General features: G+C 37.2%; 1 protein-coding gene across 1 annotated transcript in view; it reads left to right on the top strand.

Moving 5' to 3' along the window:
* The window catches only part of cntnap2a (contactin associated protein 2a), a 285,382-nt gene that overhangs the window by 152,794 nt on the left and 109,738 nt on the right, over nt 1–22,850 (top strand). Inside the window, exons 13-15 of the mRNA XM_007547884.2 lie at nt 2,728–2,847; nt 3,720–3,835; nt 5,267–5,351. Of these exons, the coding sequence (XP_007547946.1) occupies nt 2,728–2,847; nt 3,720–3,835; nt 5,267–5,351 (321 nt within the window). The remainder of the gene's footprint in view (nt 1–2,727; nt 2,848–3,719; nt 3,836–5,266; nt 5,352–22,850) is intronic.

Raw genomic sequence — 22,850 nt, 5'->3', positions numbered from 1 at the left:
ATTCAGATAGCACTTTATCAAAAGATATTTGAAAACAACTGAAGTGCATTAAAAAGAGAAATGTTGGCAATCATTTTAGTCCTTGTACGTTTTGGTTGTTCAGCTGCTGTACATTTCAGTTTATTGCATTCAGTGTGTCTTTTCATGATGTGAAAATTAAAGCTGTATGATGCAAACTGCAATCTAAATTTAGCTCATGTTCAAATTATCATTAAAGAAAGGTGTAATGTATACTGTGTCAGTATTTCTATTAAAAAGCCAGAAGCAAAACAGACTAGAATATCGACATAAAACCATAAGGTTGTAGGTTAAATGTTTTGGTTCAGCCAATAAGATGTGGGCAGGCAGAAAGAATGAATAATTTTCTTCCTTTCCCTCAAAGCAACCACTTGGGCACAGGACTCCAAATATTTGCCTCAGTGCAGCTGGTTATTGGTTGAGATGGTTGTAGGTGTTTCATTTTACTGTGAAACAGCACATTGCTTTGAAATGTCACTGCAGTCCTTGAGCAAGAAAGAATGATAGCCAGGGAGAGCAGCAGAGCTCCAGAGTGTTCAGTGTTAGGCACTGTTCAACATTCAGTTTCTGGAAATGGAAGCAGGTGTCAGATTTCCTCCAGCTTGGTTTTTGTCATTTGGTTAATCTTTTGCCCACTAAGTTATGAAGGACTTAGATTAATAGAAAAAAAAGTTAATGGAGTTACTGATGAGAATGCTGCTATTGGGTATTATTTCAAATCCATTTGTACAAACAGCAATAGATATTTTGTGATTTACCTTATATTGTTGGCATCAGATATATTTTAAGTGTTGGCTGTGATCTGTAATGGTCCATGCTAAAGTTCAAAAAGAACAAGAAAGATGTTTGTTTGTTTTTTTCTTTTTTAATTTTGAGTTCCACGCCTCATGTTCATATATGTTTAAAATGGCAAAAATCTAAAATAGCACAATCCATTGGATTGAAAATAATTTAAAAAATAGTGGTTAAATTGAACCAAATAAAATAAAATGTACTAAAAAATTGATCAACATAATAATAAATAAAGAGAATCATAGACTAAAAGGCAAATTAGACATACTGAACTTAAAAAAAATAGCATGGTTAAAAATATACATATTTAATTTGCTGCCCTCAGGTTTAGAGGAAGACTGGTCCTGAAGTGAGGACTGTAATCAGAGAACGATGATTACAGTCTTTTTGAGTTAAAAGACATAGATTGGACTAAAGCCTACCAATCTCAAAGACTGTACAGCTCTTAAACATATCACATAATAGAGAGTGTGAATTCAGCTTTGAAAATAAATAAAAGCATCATTTATAAATCAGATTCTAGAACACACTTGATGGCCCATTCAGAAACAAAAAAATAAATATGTGGTGTGAACTTGCTTCCTACTCTCCATCAGCATTCTTGCAGCTTAAATATATCGCTATAGTGAAACTGTGGACTAGAAAGCAGTTCATGTCAGTAATCAATTTGGCATGTTATAAAACAGTGTCTTAGATTTTCTGCATTGGAGTGAGGGAACAACACAAACTCTGGTCACGAGACGCAAAACATTCTGGTTTTGATCAAACACCTAGATATTGTATCTGTTCTAAATCGTTGTAAGGAACCGCAGCTTAAGCTGTTAGTGCTCCTTTACGGACTTGGTCCCATGCGATCACCCTTGATTTTAAACATTTTTTTACCAGAGCAAAAAACATGTTCATTATTTTGTTTCTTCAGTTCTTTATCTAGAGGTATTTCTGAGACACTGTCATGTACCAGCCTTTGAGCAATAACTTTCAACTACAGTAGCAACTTCAAAGAGTTTTTCGGCCCTTTTGAGATAGCTCAGCGGGATAACATCTGGACTTCCAAACAGGCTTCCAAACAAGGAACTACTTCTCCAAATCCCTGTGAAAAAAAAAAGTGAAATATTGTAGACAAAAACATCAATACTCCAGTAGTCAAAAACTAAAATAAATGAGCAGAAAGGAGTGAAAGAAGTGGCAGGCTGTGCACATGAGAAGACCCAATAAGAAACGCATGCCAAGCTAACAGAAGGCAACCACTTAAAAAAAAGTTCTTGTTAAGTTTCTGAGCAGTCAATATGAATCAAAAAAGTTTCACTCTTAAAATGATTTTTTTCTCTCTCTCTCTCTGGACTGCCATAGCCTTCCTCAGTGAAGATCAACACAAAACTTGCATCGCTATGTTGTCAGCTATCTTGTTAGAAAGTGGAACAAGACACCGGTTCTTGACAGGCACTGAAGAGAAATGATAGAGAAGCAGCAACATAAATTACCTGCACACCAAGAGGAGAGAGTAAAGACCCAAGTTTATTCTCCTTTAGACATATCAATTCGTCTTTCGACCAACATAGAACTAAAAGAACTTGACACATTCCACGTTTTAATGATAGAAGAGCATTAATTGATGCCTGCAAAAGAAATTTGTTGACTTTGCACACTAACTGGAACTATTAATTTTTTCTTTTTATTGGGGTTGAAAAAAAAACAATAATAAAATAACACAACCTTCCCTCTTATAAGTTGATGTCAGCAACCGTGCCGCTTTGAGATATTGTTACAAAACGTCCAAAGTCGTATCACAACACGACTTGACGGATTTCTTTTAATGTTGGCATGAACAATCAAAAAATTGTGGGTTTTAATATATAAAATAATCTCTTTTCACTTTTAGGGTTCATGTTTTCCGTTTCTGTTTTTCTGTTGCTGCAGCCGTCCACGAGCCTTCATGTGAGGCTTACAAACACCTGGGTTGGTCGTCTGACACCTACTGGATTGACCCCGACGGTAGCGGACCCCTCGGCCCCTTCAAAGTAAACTGCAACATGACAGGTGGCTATGACGTTGGCTTCAGCAAATTCTCTACATTTACATGTGCTGTTTTTCTGCTCCCAAACTCTTCCTAGTCACATTGACCCAAGAAGGAAGAAAACTCTGCAGCCCTATTTATTCTTCACCTCAAACAGCGACAGGCTTAACCTGCCAAACCTGGGGTTTCCATGGCAACACACACACACACACACACACACACAGATTCTGGCATGTAAGGAGCATTAACCACAGATGCTCTTAAACATATGTACACCAACGCAGACACCACAAACACACATGAAACAAAGCTTTTGAGCAAATCTGAGAGGACTCAAACAGCCCAAGTGACACTTTTGGCACACTGCCACCCGTATGCACACTTTCATGAGCACGCGCACACATGACTGAATACAGAGATACTCTGGAACAGCAGAGCATGCAGGCAGAGCAAAGGCAAGACTTTTGATGAAATGTCACTGCACCCCACTGGTTGGCCCCTTAGTCATGCCGAAAAAGCACAACTTACACACACACACACACGCACACACACACACACACACACACACACACACGCACACACACACACCCCAGAAAAGTTTAAATGTTAAGAGTTTTTCTTTCTCGCACAAATGTGCACCTCTTAGAGACCTGAAGCCTATACTGGCACATTTCTTGAATGACCAGGACAATATTGGAGTGAGTGATTCAGACCCTAGCAGCATGCAAGAATAACAGCAGTGTCAAGTGTAATTGTGTTTTTTTTTTTTTTGTTTTTAGTGCGTTTAAATTACTCAATCAGCATGTAACCAGATTAAATTGAATAAATTCATCATATTGGTCGTGTGCTCTGATTTATGATTCAGTGTTGTGTTTTTGCATTTGCGTACGAGAAGAAGACAAAGTGTGGACAACTGTTAGGAACAACCTGCCACCCAGAATATCAATCACCGGCTCGAGCAGAGAGAGACGAACTGTCCTCCAAGTCAACTACAGTTCCTCTATGGATCAGGTAACAAACACACAGACAGGAGTCTGTAGTCCCACAACGTTTTGGGTTGCCAATGGGAATACAACTATAGAATATAATAATACTGAGCACTCTATTGTAAGAAATCTTGATTATTTGAATAATCAAATATCCATTCCCCCTTATAAACACTGGGTAATAAACACTGTGTGACACCATTTAAGACATCAGAACTCAAATTACGTCTTAAGCCAATTCAGTAATGAGTTTTGTGTAAATATAAATGAGAAACTCGTTCCTGAACGTTTTGTTTTAATGATCAAACTGTCACCTTGGTCTTGATAAGCTGTGCAGAGATGACCTGTCAGGTTGTCTGCAGTAGGACGTCAAAAGTTTCACTTTATTTTCAGGAAGTTTTGGGGTCTCTTAACAGCTACGTAGATAGAAAATGAAACATGTTCGCTCTGCCTGAGTGCAGCAGCATGTCCTTTTTTAAATCCAAATCCTATTTGTCTGTGTTACTTTGAAAATATTCTTGGACATCAAATTGATAAGAACGAAGCCAAGATATTCCAAGTTAGAAACATTCAAGTCCACCAACAACATTGTTGAAAGCCTGGCCATAAAGAGATGTGCTCATAGTCCCCAGATTGTTTTATTTGAGAGCTGCATCATTACAGATCTCGTTTGTCATTTTCCAACTCAACTCTGTACTCCTTTGTGTGATGTTGGAAATGCATCTGCTTGTTGCTAAATAATAAATATTAATTTGAATTTACACCAAGCATAACATGTTGGTGAATATAGATGTGCCAGAAGCTTTATAAACAATGGAGGAAGACTGTAACTTATTTTTTTTTATTTTTTACAAATATGCAATGAATCTGTTTGAGTTCTATCCTAAAATCCCACAACAGCAGCCTCATCATTCTCCATGCGCCTCACTGAAATGCAACAAAACTTAAATCAGCCGCACTTTAAATCTTTGAGCCTCCAGACCTGCAAATGCCTGGTGATAAACCAGCATAACGAGTATTTAACCTCTTCCCTGTATGAGTTGTCTGCTGGGGTTCTTTTAAATACGGCTTAGGTTGCCTGAATCTGCTCTCTTGCATTCAGGAGTCGATACCTTAATCTTTCTGCTGTGTGGTTATAGATTAGAGTTGTCACTCTCGGTCAAAAGCCAACTGTGGGTGAATTTCACATGTTGCAATACCCCACAAGGAATGATAAAAAATTTTCCCCCCACAATGATGCTTTAAAAATAAGAAATGACACAGTTTGCTTTCTTTACAGTACCCTCTTTAATTTTAATTCTTGACATTTTGTTTTCAACCATTTAAATGTAGAAGGAAGTGAAGCTTTTTTTTTTTTTTTACTTAATTTTGTTTTCTTATTTTGTTGTTGACTGAAATTGGAGTGTCTGGCTGAAAAAGATGAAGTGAAAGCACAGATCCTTGCCTGTGTTTCCAGGTGACAGCCATCACCACCAGTGCAGAACACTGTGAGCAGCAAATCATCTACAGCTGTCGCATGTCCCGACTGCTCAACACCCCAGGTAAGGGATGAAGATGGCATCTTAATTCACTGCAGACTCCAAAACAAGACGGCACACATGGAGGAAGCATGTTCTGTTTTCAATCACATATACGGTGCGATGGAGAGTTAATTGTACACACAAGAGTAAATAAAAGCCATAAAGCTGCTTTTATGTTTACTGGATTGTCTACTCCAGTGCCAAGAATGTTGAAAACTACATGCAAATGTTTCTTCAAAAAATAATGCACTCTCAGCTTGTTGATGTACAGCACCACCTACTCCTCTTTACTTCTGCAACTGAAACAGATCTCTGCAAAGGAGAGGAGTCCCAACTGGAATAATTTGGTTTACTTTTATTTACATTGGATTTGACTGGATTCTCTTTACCACTCATGTGGTATATTCTGCAATAGGCCTAGTGGTTTCATATCAGTTTACTTTGGATTTGTAAAAACGTGTGTTTAATTGCTCCTTCCTAAGAGGTTTGACTTTGATCTGAGCTTCGTGTGCAGCAGCTCGGAATGTTTTCCACTAACACCCTTGATTGTACGATCCATGTTTGTGCACTTAAACACCACTCTCATTTTTCACTATTAGAATAACAAGCTTGCAATCATTTTCTGACCTGTTTTCTTTTGGCAAAAACACACTGCATTCCGTGCATACCCACATACATGCACTTTGCGTGCACAGAGCATGACCACAACGACCTACCTTTGAGGATAGCTTCGTTAAGAAAAAGCACTCCTAGCAATTAAAGAGAGCAAAAGCAGACAAAGAAGGTGCAGGAGATGAAACGATGGTGGATTTGTTAGGGTAATGTGTAGAAGCTTGTTTACTATGGTTGTGAGGTGAGAAACACTGGTAGGCAACCTGTAAGTGAGACATTGCAGCTCTTTGAGGATAGAAATTCCCACAAATTTCAATGGTGTTTAAAACTTTTACGATTGGAGTAGGAGTGCTCTTTTTAGAAAAGGAATATTAGCTAAAGAGTCCTTACAAACATAGCGATTGCGTTTTGCGCTTGCTCATGCAATTGTGTCCATGGTTTTTGATTGACTGAAAGAAATAAAGGTGGTTTGTAATAGCCAGGTTTTAGTGCAGCAGACCAAAACTTTGCAATTAACTTCCATAGCAATGAAAAATGGTCCTTTCATCTACTAACGTAGCATGCACACACACACACACGCACACACACAAAGTCATACTCACTTAATATGTATTTATTTTTCTCTTTAAACCTAAAATACCAGCATGGGAACACACTCATGCCACCACACATAACCATGCAGCCAGGCAAACCTTCATTAACTAGCTTACTCCTAATTCACCACATGTAAAGTTAGGGAAATCCAATTACTCGTCTAAAATGACTGAGAAAGTAGGAGCAAGAAAAATCATTTACCCAAAAATATGCTTCATAAATGACCTGTCAGCTTTCATCAAATTACACCGTCAACAGCATTTCCTTTGCGAACCACAAGCACGCATGTACACAATGGCAGATACACACTGGCTTCTCCACTACTTCCAGTTTCATTCCATTCCAGATCTCATCTATTAGCCGAGGACTGGCATTTTGAAGCCAAACGAACCATTAAATAGGAATTATATTGTGCCACCAGCACCCCTATTTTAAAAGCTAGAACAGTAATTGTTCTGAATGTTTGACCTCTTCTTAACCTCTGTCACTTATTTTGTCATTTTAGCATTATTTTATCACGTCTCACATGTAAACACAGCCACCGTCAGCAGGCACGTTCTGTTCAGTATTCACTGATTCACAAGAGGGGAACCTGAAACCACCAGAGTGCTCTGTCCAGACGTGTGCACAGACACACATATAGGAAAAAAAAATACACAACTTGGACACAGTAATATTTCATTTTTCTTTCCATCCTGCTTATTCCTTCTTCCATCTCATATTTTCCTCTTTCCACTCCTGCGTATATTCTACAGAATCCACATTTATCAATTTCCGCCCATCTCTCCCCTCCTCTTACTTCATACTTATCTTCTGTAACTCATCTTTGCACTTTTCTGTATCCGTGTCTCCCCTCTCACGTTGCCTTCCTCCCTTTCTACAATTTCAGTTTTACATCTTGCATGTTTTTTGTTGTGTATATGATCGACATTCGGTCCCATCACATTGTTACTGTCTTTCTTAAAACTTTCTGAAAACACTTATTCTATTACCATTATTATAATCAGACAAATGGAGAAGAAAATACGTATGCATGTTGCTTGTTCTTTATCTACGCAAATTGCCATGGTCACATCAAATTACTCTTGGGAGAAGTTGCCATAGTTTGTCAAAATAAAAGAAAATGCATCATAAACCAGTGCCTACACAAAAGAATATCAAACTTAAATGTTTCCTGTCTTCCCATTTCAATTAATGGCACCACAAGAAATGTGTCTAAACTGATTAAAAAATTATTCCTCTTGTATTGCACTGGCATTTTTGCACACTGACAAATGTAAAAAAATATTTGCATAAGCATCTATATAACATTTAATAGTTGTGATTGATGCATGGTGGCCCGATGACACAACTACTTGCTGCAGTTCTCCAAAACATGAGCTCTTCATACTCCTGTACATGTCTGCAAGAAAACATGAATCATTGCTATTTTTGTCACAGTTTCACTTACTTGAAAGACTCTTCTTGTCTTATTCATTTTGAAGCATGTCTGAGAGAAATCAGCTTCTGTGTCATATATAATGTATTTAAACTTTGGGGTGACAGGAAGTCTAGATTAGTGATCAGCAGTTCCTGCACATTTCAATAACAGAACAAAATGCAATGCTTAAAAAAAACTGTTGAGTCCAAATAATTGTTAGGGGTACAATTAATTGGCACCAATGACATTGTGAGAAACAGTAGTTTCTGTTTTTTTTTTCTGACTCAAAAAATTTAGTTGAATTGAAAGATTAAATGAATGTTTTTTTTTCATTACTTTAATATGTATTTTCAGAAGAAAATATTTACTTTGCTCGTTGTCCTCTGAAGACCAGCCAGATAACTTTATGCAAGCAGAAACCTAAATAAACTTTCACTGAATTGTAGAAGGGAAATGCAGATTAAATTACAGACATCAAAAACTGTGGACACACAGCCTTATGGAAGTTTCAACTTGTCAAAGCGCATGCTGTTTCTTTCTTTTCCAGCCTTTCCTCGAGGTGAATGATAGAAACATTTAAAGCATACAGGCTAATAGGGAAAAGGTATTTTTCCATCAAGTAAAGGAGCTTATTTATTCACTGAACTGTGTTTCATTGAGTGAAAAAATATGCAGCTCACAGTAAGCGCTAAAATGCTGGCATTTTCCACTCGTACAACAAAGCACATCTCTCATCAAGTTGACAGCAAAAGAATGCCATTGGTATAAAAAGGGCTATTTATTTTATTACATTATATAATCCTGAATTATTCGTATGTTTTTTTAGTTGTGAATAAATTAGTGACCAACAGAGAGAAAAGGGTTCCGGATACAACACTATTATACAGCAGATGGATGAAATTAGAGAAGATTTTCACAAAGTGGACAATAAAGAAAAGTTATAAAGTCACATAGAACTATAACTTATGACTATCAATTTATGACTGATAGTCACATTCTGTGGCCAGAAACAGACTAAAGATCCTAAAATTATTTCCGTAATAAGTCCATTGTTTCACGTTAACTATGAGAATGTTTTATTCAAGCATTATATTTTGCCTTCGATTCAATATTTTCATACTTGCCGATGAATTAAACATACACCATCTAACCCACGTGTCAACTAGAGGGTTTGAAAACAATTTGACCTGGGTAAGTCGCAGCTCATGAATCCTGATTTAAAGTTTTCCCTGAACCAACTATGCACAGAATAGGAAAGGTTGAAAATTGGCCCTGGGTGCATATGATACAAACAAGGCGAACACAGGAGGAGATGAAAAAGAAACAAGGGTGACAAGAGATGAGAGATGAGTGTGGTTCAGGATAATGAGGCTGTGTGTATGTGTGGCTTTGTACCAGCCCATTCCTCTGGTACCTCTGCTCTCAATTATTGCCTCACAAGTAATAGTCAAGTAAACCGGTGCCATGTTCTGGCACACATATTCATTCAAATACTCGCATGTCTTGCGTTCAACCCTAATGACTTCACTTCCTCAGCACTGGTTAACCATCTGTTTATGTTTTTGTTTTTTTTCCCCCTCTCATCCGTGGTTTCTGATGTTCATCATTAACCTTTGCAAATGCAGCAGCAGCGGGACGCAATAGCTTCTCTCTCCTTCTCCTCTGGCTTTTAGTCTGGAGTTCTTCTTTCTGCAAATGCAACAAGTCCCGATAATGGTGCACCGCTGTGAAATAGGAACAAGGCTAGTTTGCGTTCAGCTGAATAACAAAAAAAAGTTTTGTCACTCATTATGTTGAAAATTATGCATTCCCCAAACTTCTTTAGAGCTCAGTGAATTCTGCTGACTAATTCCTTGCGTGGTCTTTAAGTTTGGACACTTACTGAGGCTATTTCTTGACAGTCTCGCTGCTGTGGAGAAGTATTAACATTTTCAACAGCGACCATGTACTTGTACTCCATTTGTTTGAGATTATATCACTATTAACATCTTTTTAGATTCCATATTTTATACCATTCAGTTTTATTAGTCTATTGTGCCCCCACACAGAGCTATGTCTTTCATTACTCAACTAATGTTCTGGATACAGTGTCATTAATTTTAGAAAGAAGCCAGAGCCAGAAGGTAGAAGGAGCTGAGAGGGAACATGAACTAATATACTGAAAGACAAGAGAGAGGAAAGCTATTACTCAGATCCTCAGGCATCTCTAATGCTATCCACTCCTCCCATCTTTCTCCCTCTATTCCTTTCCTTACCCCCCATAGACAAGCTCCTAATTAACATTAAATTATTGTCTCACACTTGCTCTACTTTACATGTGGTGATGGGAATCAGTCCTCCTTCAAGGTTGCTGCAGCGTTTGGGCCAACACCTATAGTCATTATGAGAAAAATGGACTTGTAAATTTTTTTTACTACATTAATTTAACAATATCTTGCAAAAATATTCACACCTCCGAAACTTTTTCACACTTTAGCTATCGGTTTCACTCATTTGACTGGCTTGCTTCCCCAGCAGCCAAAACAGCTGCATGATGTTGGTGACTAAGAGTAGACAGTCAGTTTCACAGCAGGAGAAGTGGGTTATTTTCTGTATCAAGCCAAGACTACTTTGATCGCCTATTCGAGGGGAACAAAGGATATTTTTCGGACTCATGACCCATTTTCCTGAAAGTGGCAACATCTTTCTAAGAGCTCCAGTTCAGTGACGTGTATCTTTGTAGAGGATCTTTTACCTTCAATAAATCCAGGATGAAAGTTGTCAAATATTCAAACAGCTATGTAATTTTTAATGAGATGGATAAATAATGCAAACGTGAAAGACGGAGAGCAAGAAACTGTAGATTGTAGCCTGCTAATATAAAACAGGTGAGCAGTTTTAGATTTGCACAGTTAAAGTAGTATTTATTTGACCAAAGAATAAGCTTTGAGCCACAGCTGGTAGCCTGGGTTACTCTCCACAGATGTGAAACCGCACATGCACAGAACGAACGGTTGCAGGGTTTGTTCTACCCATGCACTGGCAGATAATAACAAAAACAATGGCAGATAGCATTATACACTGCCTAGACGTGGAACTTTTCTCCAATCAGTATACGAAAACAGATGCAGTTTCCAGACAGAAAGTCGTGTAGGAAAAACTGCAAACCGGAGGAAACAGATGATCTGCTCAGATTGGACAAAAATTGCACTTTTTAATACATAATTTTCACAACATAGGATAGTGATGGCAGTATCATGATATCTAGATGTTTTTTTTTTCAGCAAGATAAAGGAAGCTGGTCAATGTAGAAGAGCAGATAAATTGAGTTAAATATAGGGTAACACTGAAAGCAGCAAGTTTTAAAGTAAAGACTTGGTTTACTGAAAACAAATGCAAACACTTTTCAAACGTACAATATCCTTTTACAATTAACTATTACAATTATGTTCCGTTTTGCATTGATCAATCATGTAAAATACATTGAAGTGTTTAGTAGTAGAATGACAAAATGTAAATAAATGCTTTTCACAGAAGGCATTTAGAAAATATCTGGTTCCATTAAGACAGACAAATAGGCATATATGTGTCTTACTCGGGAAAACAAGTCAGTATTTTTTGTCTGCCATAGTCATACACGGCAGAACAGACTGTATATAAAACAAGGACACACAACATGACCCCTCTCAGAGATTCCCAGATCATTTACATTACATAAAGTCCCGTCTTTGGTTCCAGTTGCCTTGTAAATGCGTCATTGCCTGGGATAATGCGATCATATGTTGTGTTGACAGAGGCATGTGTCTTATCCAGCTCTGTGTCTGTCTACCTGAGTACAGCACTTACAGTTTGCAGTCACACAGGTGCCAGTGTCAAAAAGAAGTAGTATAACACTTTACACTACATTAACCTGGGGTATTACAGTCGTTTGCAAGAACAGTGTTTCATTGTTCTTTTTTTTTTCCTTTTTATCTTCTTTCATACTGCTTGAGATTTTCTTCTTTGATTTCAAAAATGCTCCAAAGAGGTTTTTTTTTTATTAATTTTTTTTTTCCAGCTTATTTCTAATTTATCATACATGCATGAATTAAGGGAATAGTAGGAAATTAATCTGGGATACCATTATGGCTGTGCAGTGTCACAAGCTGATTGCCTCTAAGCCACAGTGCGTCAATGTAGTCATTCATACAAGAGGAGGCCCAACCAAGCATTGAGTGCTAAAAAATTTACATATTCACAGTTTTTAAGATTTACTGGTGTGTTTACTTTTTTGGATTCATTCCAGCGAAAGTTGTAAGTGTAGTAGTTACTGAGTAATGTCTTACTGTGTAATGGACAATGTGTTAACCAATTTACACACAAAGTTGAACACATGTTCAAAGGTGTTAAGTAAGAAAAGAATAATTATCAAAATTTTATTTTGGACACAAATGTATTCCTGACAAATGTATCTCCCCTCGAGACGAGGAGGGCCTTTCACAGTTCAGCCCATTTTGGTCATCCTGATTAAGCTCCTGATATATGAAGATCCCAGCTCATGTCAATGGTAAAACTCTGTTAAGATCTACAGAGCAGTTGTGCACCATCAGGTTCGGAGTCCTAAGGCATCCCCCGGCAAATAATAAAAGCAAGTGTTTACGTTTCGGTGTGATTTTAAATTTATTTGAACACCTGTGAGTTCCCTAAAATAACAGGCTTTTAAAAGCAACTGCATGACACAGGGCTTTTTAGACTGAAACAAAATGTTTTTAATGATATCCCTCTCTGCCCGCGCTTCTATTTGTCCAAATTACTTGTTGCTCTGCCGTTAATTAGACAGGTTCACATGGCTTGTTTGTGATTAAGCAATTAGTTGAAATTGGTGTCCTTGTCTTATTGCAAATGTACTGTGCTACTTGGGGTTATTAACAAAAGTTTTTCATTTACATTAGTTTGAAATGACCTCAACAGGGATGACCGGGAAGGTGTGCAGTCGGGTGAGATAGCCCAAAGGAAAAAAAATAGTTTAGGTGTTACGGCTACTAGTTGCCATTAGTATCGCTCATTGAGTCACCATTATATTGCACTCGGTACAACACCGGACTGGGGAGGCCCATCTGTATCTCAGGTGACATTATGTATTGTAATAGTTTTACAATACATGTTCTTTTCCATATCTGTTTCTTATTAAAACATTGAAAGTTGTGAAACTCACCCCATGAGAAACTGTAGGTTATTTCTGCAGACATATGTATATGCCTCTGATCATATACATAGTCCTGGCATGTTTTCTTTTCATCTGTGTCTTTTTGGTGGACGCTGTAATCTCTAAAGGTACTGTACACCTGTTGGCTTCGATATGTATTCTCATGCCCTGCCACTATCTTTCTCCTGCTAAACAGTCCATCCATGTGTTGTACTATGAATGTAAAAAAATAATAATAATAATTCTCAGAATCTGATGGTTTTTATCCTTTTTCTCTTGTGGCTCATTACATATTTACAACTATTAATTTATAAATGTTTAAAAAATATATTGACTTATGTTCAGTACTAAAAATTTTGCGATTTTTTTTTTTGTTTTTGTTTATCATAAAGAAAATTGTGTTGTTTGAAAATATTTAACAAAACTCTCATTAAAGTCTTTTCCAGCTGAGAGCATCCAAACCACACAAAGGTTGTTTTCTACCTTTGCTCTCCTCAGCCAAAATTAAACATCAGTCGGTACAACCTTACAAGGGAGTCTGTTATCCATAGACAATAGGAAACACTCAGTGCAATGCATTGTGAACCCTTGTCTAACAGTTTTGTTATTGCCATTGTTTGCATTACAATTCTGCCTGAGACAATGAACTTGCTAACACTGGTCTCAGATTTCTCTTTAGGTGAGTCAAAAGAATATGTCATATGTTTTGCTTTGACTTTATAATAATAGAAACATTAAACTGCATATAAAAATAGTGAACATTGCCTGACTAAAAGCACCAAAGAGAGACATATAAACAGTCTACAGATATATGTTAAACAAAGTACATAGTCTGTCTAAACATATAAGGATAAATGTACAAAACCTAAATATTGGAACTAAAAGGAGAAGATATTGCATGCAATTTGATTACCTACCTCTCATTAAAGGTTTCTCAATTTTAATTTTACTTGTCCAGGTTCTTCCTTTTTTTTTCCTGTTGTGTATTTTCTTCATCTTTCCCATTTTATCTCTCTTTAAAATCAATCTCCTCTCTGAAATGGAGTGTGCTAATGGAAGGGCCGTAGGCATGCCACATATAAAGAAAGTATCCCACTCAAATAAGAGACACAAATGCACCTTAATGTACTGAAAACTTCTAGTATATCAAGTAACCTTTTTTAGTTCTACATTTTTTTTTATGTCCATGAAAAATTTCCTGATGATATTATGTTATATAGTAATATCTAATGCACATTTTGATCCAGGTGTTTACATGCACCATTATCATGTACTCACTATCTGACATTAAATCAGCTACTTTGATTTAGTCTCTTCCTGCAAAGTTCGCATATGAAATCCGTCTTTTTTTTTTTTTGCTCTGTTAGTCTTTCAGTTACTGCAACAGGTTAGGCCATGTTGTTTAGAGGTGAAATCCATCTTAACACATTTTCTTTTTTATATTTCTTTCTTACTCAAAGATGGTCAGTACAACATTGAACATGGCAGGAACCAGGGTTTAGCTCATCAAATCAATTCAACAATACTGATGGATTATCAACCAATTCAAAGAGTATAAACTGACAGACAAAAAGAGACAAGAAACAAACACACATTGCACTCTGCAGCAACAGCTTAGTGGGGAAAGAGAGAAGAATCGTTGGAAGTTCTTCAAAATACTGGTTCCCTTCTCTGTGTAGATGCAACACCTCAAATGAAAAGCTGATGAAATTATAAAAGGCATCTGGAAAAGTGAAATTGACTCACTTAATGAGTCGCAATAATGTCTTTTAATTTGCAGTGAATTTTCCTCTCCAAGGTTGCCAGGAATAACAACTGTCGGGGAGATGTAGTGCGTGACCACAAATGGATCATCAGACTTTAAGAAGCCCCTCATCCTTGCATGACATGCAACTTTTCTAAACCCTGTCTTACACTCATTTATATTGAAAATCAAGAAATATTCCCACATTGGTTTTCTTGCTAAGCATGCATATTTGAATTTGGAAGTGCACAGATTGCTGGTTAGCGTGATGATGTTGGCGACAATCACTGGAGGCGGTTTTAACTCGGCTCTCGGATTACAGCGGGATATTGGGGCACAGAGAGATTAGACCAACTGGAGAAACAACAGGAGGAAAAAAACAAAACGGGGAAATATCTTTCAGTGATGCTAATGAAGCAACACAGGGAGGGAGGTTGATTATCTAACTTGACCTTGAGGGGATATGAAATGAACCCAAGAAAGTTGCATTAAAAAGTTTGCACATTTTTACATAGCAGGGCATGTGTTTATCAGTGAGTCTATTTGTAAGCTATTTGCTTTAACATCAGTTCTATTGTAAATCTATTATTTGTCTCTTACCGAGTTATTGTGACAAAGAAGCGTGTAAAAGACGTAGTTCTGCAGAGCAATTTGTGTCCTGTCTTTCAAATGGGGAGACTAAACTAACTACTGAATATTCATGATGTTTGTCTTATTAAATGTTGACATACCATGTGACATTCTCTCATAATTACCCAGCTCCATTAGCATATGTGTGCATTTGTCTGCCTTATGTTTAAATTTCCACCCTTTGGTTCCTAAGCAGTCAAGCATGATAAACGTACTGGTGATCAGAAAATAATAGTTATGAACAACTTAAATACTTTCCATTATTTGAAGAAAGGATGGAGTTTCAGGTTTGTTTTTTTGAGACAATCAATCATGAAAATAAGAACTTCTGTTCAAAAACGTATATTACAATTATGCAAGATTATGTCTAAAAACACCTGTGATGCTCAAGCTCCTTTGACAACTTTCAGGACATAAAAAAGAAGATAAGAGACACTTCTTGTCCCACTGCTATTACTCAAAGAAAGTATCATCTCATGTCAGCTCTTAAAGGAATTAGAAGATCAAATGAATATTTTTTTTTTCCTTTAGAATGTAATTCACATATGATAATAGCTAATCCTAGGATCACCTTTTAGAACATCACTGTATTGCTTTCCTCAGATAGCAGATAGTTTTATTCTGCTCTGTTATGTATAAATATGACATTTAATCTTTAGATTGACTTATCGTGTGTGTGTGTAAAAATGTACACTAATACTTTACACTGTATATTAAAATAAATTTAAACCGATTAGCTCGCCGACCATCAAAAACATAAGTATTATCAAATGGCGCAGTTCATAATTTCATCTTCTTTACCCATTGGTGGCCTGATGCACACAGACATACCAAATCCACCACTGAGAAAGATTGAAGACAATTTTACCAGAAGCTGTTTTAGTCATGTATTTTAAAGCAAAAACATTTTTCAAAATTGTAGACTCTGCTTTTATGAAAGGTTGGCAAATACCGGCTCTTCTTTTTGTGTGTGTTTTCTGCACAGTAGCTCATTTTGGAAAACAAAAATATGAAGTATATGAAAAATAATGTGTCTGCTCTAAAAGATGTACAAGTAAGAACCAGTAAAACCCCATGTGGTTTAATCTTACTTTTATGTTACTTCCTATATCAGAAATTAAACCAATTCTAAAAAAAAAATTCAAAACAGCAACTGCGATACAACGCTGGCCTGAATTAGTGGTAAAAGTATCTGTGCATTATCCTCTGTCTCACAGTCGACCCCTATGCTAGGATATTGCTAACCTGCTGTTATCCCACATATTTTTTTAGAGGTTCTTTGTTTATTGAGGCTCTTACAGTAAAATGTAATCGGATTAACTGATATCTTTGTATGTCATCCACCATTTATCCTTTCCTTGTTTGCTATCAGAGAAGAACATTTAATCCTGCATCCACATTTTTTGTTGACTTTTGTCTTTGAACAAATGTGCTAGATTATTGTGTAAAGACTCGGAGGCAGGCTGATTATAGATGGCTCGGGTATTTTTAATGAAATAAAGTTGTCTTTCTTCAGTTATGCAAAATTACAGGACACTTATATTCTGCATGCCATACATACATATATATATATATATATATATATATATATATATATATATATATCTGTGTAGGTATGTATGTGCATCTATGATCAACATCTTATTTAAAAGACAAAAAAATAGATTTCAGTGTTCGGTTCCAATTTTCAAGAGAAAAAAAAGTCACAGTTCCTTCCATCTCATCAGAAGTCAAACTGCGTTCAGCATTTTGAGTGATTTGCTTTGTTTAGCGTCTTTGACATCAAGTGAGTGAAGGTGACGGAAGCAGTAGCTGTCTCATTTTCTTCCGTAAAGCCTATTATAAGAAAAAACAATCTCGGGAACGGTTTAGAAAATGGTTCATATTTCATCCCTTCAAAGCTCCATCACAGTTTCCTTGCCTTTGGATGGTTTTGAAACACTATTTTATAGTCGGGAGGGGTTTTTTTTGTTGGTTTTTTTTGCACAATGCAGTCTAATTCATTCGCATCTAGGGAGGCATTTTGTCAATCTCCCCTTTGATATAATTCAGAATATAAGGTACTAAAATATATAGCTAATGGTCCCCACGGCAATTGATTTGGATCATGATCAAAGAACAGCCATGAAGTTATGCAGTAACAACATAACTGGTATGTTACTTTTGTAGTTTATGCGCATAATGCAAAGCAGCAATGTTTTTGTATCACAACTGCAAGAAAATGCTGAAATGGGAGATTATTATCCAGAGCTACTGTCATCTTGTTGTGGGTCAGGCTGATACATACAAGACAGATTCAAGGGACAGAATACTGTCATGCTGAACTCATTAGGCAGAGTAACAGCTGGACATTCACAAACATCTGCACCATGTTTGCTCTCTACACTTAACTGCTTAACCTGATCTTTAAAACCTATTGGCATTCAGACCCCGTTGGGTCATGTGCAGATCTGACTGCTCATGCGCTTTCTTCCTCACATTCACGTGCATCTACAAGGACCTCTTTTTCCTGTCACACACACACACACACAAACACCGTGAACCCAGTCGCCCTCACGACTTCTTAATTTTCCAGCAGTGTAGGCAAGTGGCATCGGGCAGTTTGTCCCCCTGACAAGGGTCACCAACCTAGGGGAGAGAGCTCTCTTTCCTTGCGCTGACTGCTCGGATGACTCCTGTGCATTCACCGAGATAAACACTTTAAGAGGGGGAGAAGGGAGAGTGGGAGGAAGGAGGAAATGAAATGGAGATGGGTGGAACTGAGGGAGGGTAACACAAAGAATGGGGAAATGAGACCTAGTGATCAGGAGAGGAAGGGGGAATAGCAGGTGGAGCAGAGGGATAGAGCTGGGTCAGGCTGGCAGCATGACCGGTGTAGGTGAGGATGAGAGCAGGGGATCGAGGTGTTGGGGGAGCCTTGTGAACCACAGCATGATGGATCACGATGTTAGCGGATAAGACGGCTGTTGAGAGGGGACATGCTTGGCTTGTCAAAAGCAGCTTTTGTCAGGAAGCTACAAACAGGCACACACACATAGTCACACTGGGAGAAGAGCTGTACATGTAGAAGAGAGACAAGAGAAAGGGAGGGAGAGGCAGGACATTATGTACCACTGTGCTTGGCAATTTTTATGTCTTAAATAATAAAAGGATTCCAAGCCTTCAACCTGCTTTTTATGGAGTCATTCAAGAAAATAATCTGTGTGCAGATCCACTTTTTCTACTTTGTGGGTTCCATTTCTCCTTCTCTATTTCTCTCTGCATATGTATAAATACACAGATCATTGACCCAAGCAAGGTGAGATCCACATTTATATTGTTAAAGCTTTTAATAAAAGGTCAATATAAAACCAGAAGAGCTAACGAGTTGTTATAAGTACGTACCTCTACAGGGCTTTGTCTACAATCCTCAAAAGGACTGCAGACAAGCAAGTTAGCAGGTATTGTCAAGTCTAGATGAACCATGCTCATACACTTCTTACCTTCCAATGAATGCTGAAGTAAATGTAAGATAAATGTAAATTGCATACTAAAATAACATGTCAAAACAGGTTTAAGATGGTTTCTCATGGTCTATTTTTTTTTCACAAAGCCAGTGACTGTTGAACATAGATGTGTAAAAAAGAAAAGAAAAGGATTTTTTAATTATTGCGATTCCAGTTACTAAGCAAAGGCAGTTATAAGCACGTGTCCTTTTAGCCTTGACTTAAAGGAAGTCAATGTTTCAGCATGTTTGTATGTTTCTGGAAGTTTGTTGTTTGAAGTTGGCAAAGTAAATTTAAACCAGAAGACCTGAGTGGTCTGGAAGATTACAATGACGGCAGATCTATAATGTGTTTTGGTGCTAAGCCACTTAGTGATTTATAAAATAAAAAAGTATGTTGAATTCTATTATGTGAGCTACTAGCAGCCATTTCAGAGACTGGGGTTATGTGCTCTATTTTCATGATGTTTTTGAGAACAGCAGCAGCTTTCTGGATCAGCTGATTGACTTTTCAGGAAGACACAGTTGCAGTAGTCAGACTAAAGATGAACACATAGATGAGTTTCTCTAGATCTTGCTGGGACATTAGCCCTTTAATCCTGGAAATGTTCTTCAGGTGATTGAAGGCCAACTTTGTAACCTTCATGCTCTTAAGGTTCAGACCTGAGTCCATCATTGGACCCAGCTTTTGAGCCTGCGCTGTAGTTTTAAACTGTAGTAGCTGAAGCTGTGTGCTGACTCCGAGTCCAAATTTAATCCACAAATACTTCAGTTTTGTTTGTATTTAAATGAGGAAAGTTATGGCACGTCCAGGCATTTTCAGCTCCATTTCTCATGTGTTTCAGAAAGACTATGTTAGTGCTGCATGATCTCTGTGGGTGGCTCCACATTAACTATGTGAAGCCACATATTTGTAGCTAATGTGTTGGTCACATTGCATACATGTTAATGTGTGTGGCCGTGCCTCTGTAACTGTCACATAAAGCTAATGTATGTGGCCGTTCTATCTGAAAGTTATGATTCATCCAATAAACGTGTGTTTTCTTTTCTAAAAAATAAAAATAGATAAATACATTTTGTCATTTGGGGGTATCTGGAAGGTGTAATGTTGTCAGTGCCCAGCCTGTTTAGTTTGAATGCTCAACGCTGTTGTGTTGGAAAATGCTAGTTGTTGATTTTTATAAAATGTCAGAAAAAAAACTGAGAGTCAGAAATTTGCAATAAGAACTTCACATGTATTTTTTACTTACTTTATTCAATATTTTAAACTAAATTAATATTTCAACCTGAAATAAAAATTTCAGGTTAAAAACTAAGCTCAGTGCACAGTTTTATTTATTTATTTTTTTAATCCTTCGGAATTAAAAAGGTTTCTTACGACCCCAATACACCGAGCCGGCAACCAGTCATGCATATCGTCTCCTGTGTCCAAAGCATCTGTCTCTCTTTTTGTTTTTGTTTTTGTAATGCAGTAATGCACCGTTGAGCTCGTCGCATTCTTTCAGCCTAGTTCAACATTTGGAAGAGGCACATGGTCTTTCAGTGAGGGAGGTTTGCAATGTAGTGTGACAGAAACCAAAAGCTGCATCATATTGATTTATTTAATTTCTTCAAAACTGAATAAAAAAAGACCAACTGATGATCACGATTCAGGAGAGAGCAGCTCCACATGACAGGACAAACTGGCGATAAGTAAAATAAGAAGGGCTTCTTTTCTCGATTCATTCCAAATGGCTGCTAAATATAAAATATTACTCTGAGTTCATCACTCCATTAAGTTGGGGAATTTGCTATTTTTATTTTTTTTTTAGAAATATGTGCTCTGTAATTGTTGCAAAGTCTGAATAGTAAACTTGTCCAAAAAACCCAAATTGCTTAAATTCTGTGCTTTACAAAGATCTTGTCTAATGTGTTGTTTTATAAAGATGCACTGACGAAGCCTCCTGTTTTAAATAACAAAAAAAGAAAAAATGGTTGAACATCTTAGCTTGTTCCATGAAGGAACTTTTTTTTTTCTATTTTTTTAGTCTCTTGTTGACAAGATGTCACCTTATCTTAATAAGGGTCATTATTTTGTTTTAAGTTTACTTGTTGCAAACCCTTTGAGCTCTGAATTATGCAAATTGTCCTTGTATCTCAGTCGTGTTCAGGGCACCTTTCCTCAGCTCAGATTAATCCCGTCTAATTACAGACGCAAACAGTTTGATATATTTGTAAGCACCTCTTCACTTCTGTAGGTGCAAGCCGAGCAAAAGCAGCAGCAGCAGTTCAGTTCAAATCGAGTCCAGTTGACTGATTAGCGTCTGATGTTCAAATTACTTCCACAGAAAACCCACGGCAAACTACGGACTTCTGAACTCATGGCAATAACTGTGTTTAACAAGCAAATTTAACAGAAAACAAAATGAATTATTCAGGGCTTTAATCCAACCACGTTTGTTGAGAATCACAAATTAAAGACCCCCTGCAGTGGTCTGAACTCTCTATGTGAAGCACTTCCCAGACTTACAGTAGTTTATTTTACAGCAACTAGCAACTTCTAATGCAAAGTTAATTAAAATCCTGTGTTTGAAGGAACAAAAAACAACAACACATAATTCATTATACTGCCAGCTAATAATCTTGTCTACCTAAAATATATTTTTTAGAAATATGGTTGTCCTATAAATTTTTTCGTTTGCTAAATTATTGATACATTTTTATATAGCAGTACATGTGAAATACAGGTTGACTTTAAAATATAAGGCGGGCTTTAAATCATTTCTTTGGCTTCTTTATGCTTCCATCTTCTCTCTCTCTCTTTTTTTTTTTATATAATTTTGATGCCCCTTCATTTAACAACTACCTCCTGAAGCTACTTGTATACCTTACTACGCAAAATATTTATTCTAATTTATCTCTCAAAGCACATGGCAAAGACGGTATAAAAAAGCCAATTTCATACTGAGTGACTATATTCCATGTATCGACTTATCAAATATAATCTATTTTTCATTCCCAGTAATGGTAAATAAAAAGCACGTAGAAAAGCTAAATGTCTGCCATTGAAAGCTTATTTGCTGTTTATGTTTTCCTGTGGAGGCACTAAAACCTTTTGCTCTCTCAGCTGCAGTGCAAAGATGGAGTCGGGGTTATTTTCTTTAAAACTCTTACTTTCAGTTGTTTCATTCGTATAATGTGTGCAGGGACTTTCAACTCACCGAGTGAGTGCGTTTGGTACGAGAAGCTTTTTGGGACTTGTGGAGTGGAAAATAGCACACCATTGCGACAATGAGAAATATTACAGCTGAAGGCTTAGGGATGTCATGGCGCTCTCCATCCATTCTGCCTCACTCGGAAGCGATACGTTTCTATTGTCATTTGTTGTCTGCAACGTATCACACTGACTATGGCATGCACAATATGACTCTATCATAACAAAGCTGCCATCCATTTTTAAAGGTTCTGTAGATATGGAAGTGTGTTTTTTTTTTTTCATAAACAGTCAACCAAGAGCTGAACTATTGGGAAAAGTCCAAATACCAGAGGAGAGGAATGAAATAGATCTGAAGGAATAAGAATACTTAATGACGCACAAAACAGAGAAACGAGATGAAAAAGCGTGAAAGGTAGAACCCTCTAATGATGCTTCCCGCTGTGCTGTACTGCAGGTAACCGGGAGACTGCCGATCTTTCCACACAGCTTCTCCTGACTCCCTCTTACAAGGCAGTTATGAAATTATCATAATCCATTTTCAGGGTGCACTGGAAGAGCCATTCCATGTGGTGGGCTGTAAACTGAGATTAGATTCACACCGTGATGTAAAGGCATCTCTGCAAATGCAAATGTAGAGGGGATTTAAACCCAGTTCCGTTTTCTGGACCTTCAAAGG

This window comes from Poecilia formosa, unplaced genomic scaffold, assembly GCF_000485575.1.
Source record: "Poecilia formosa unplaced genomic scaffold, Poecilia_formosa-5.1.2 Scaffold22, whole genome shotgun sequence".
NCBI lineage: Eukaryota > Metazoa > Chordata > Actinopteri > Cyprinodontiformes > Poeciliidae > Poecilia > Poecilia formosa.
This window is presented reverse-complemented; position numbering and strand designations above follow the sequence as displayed.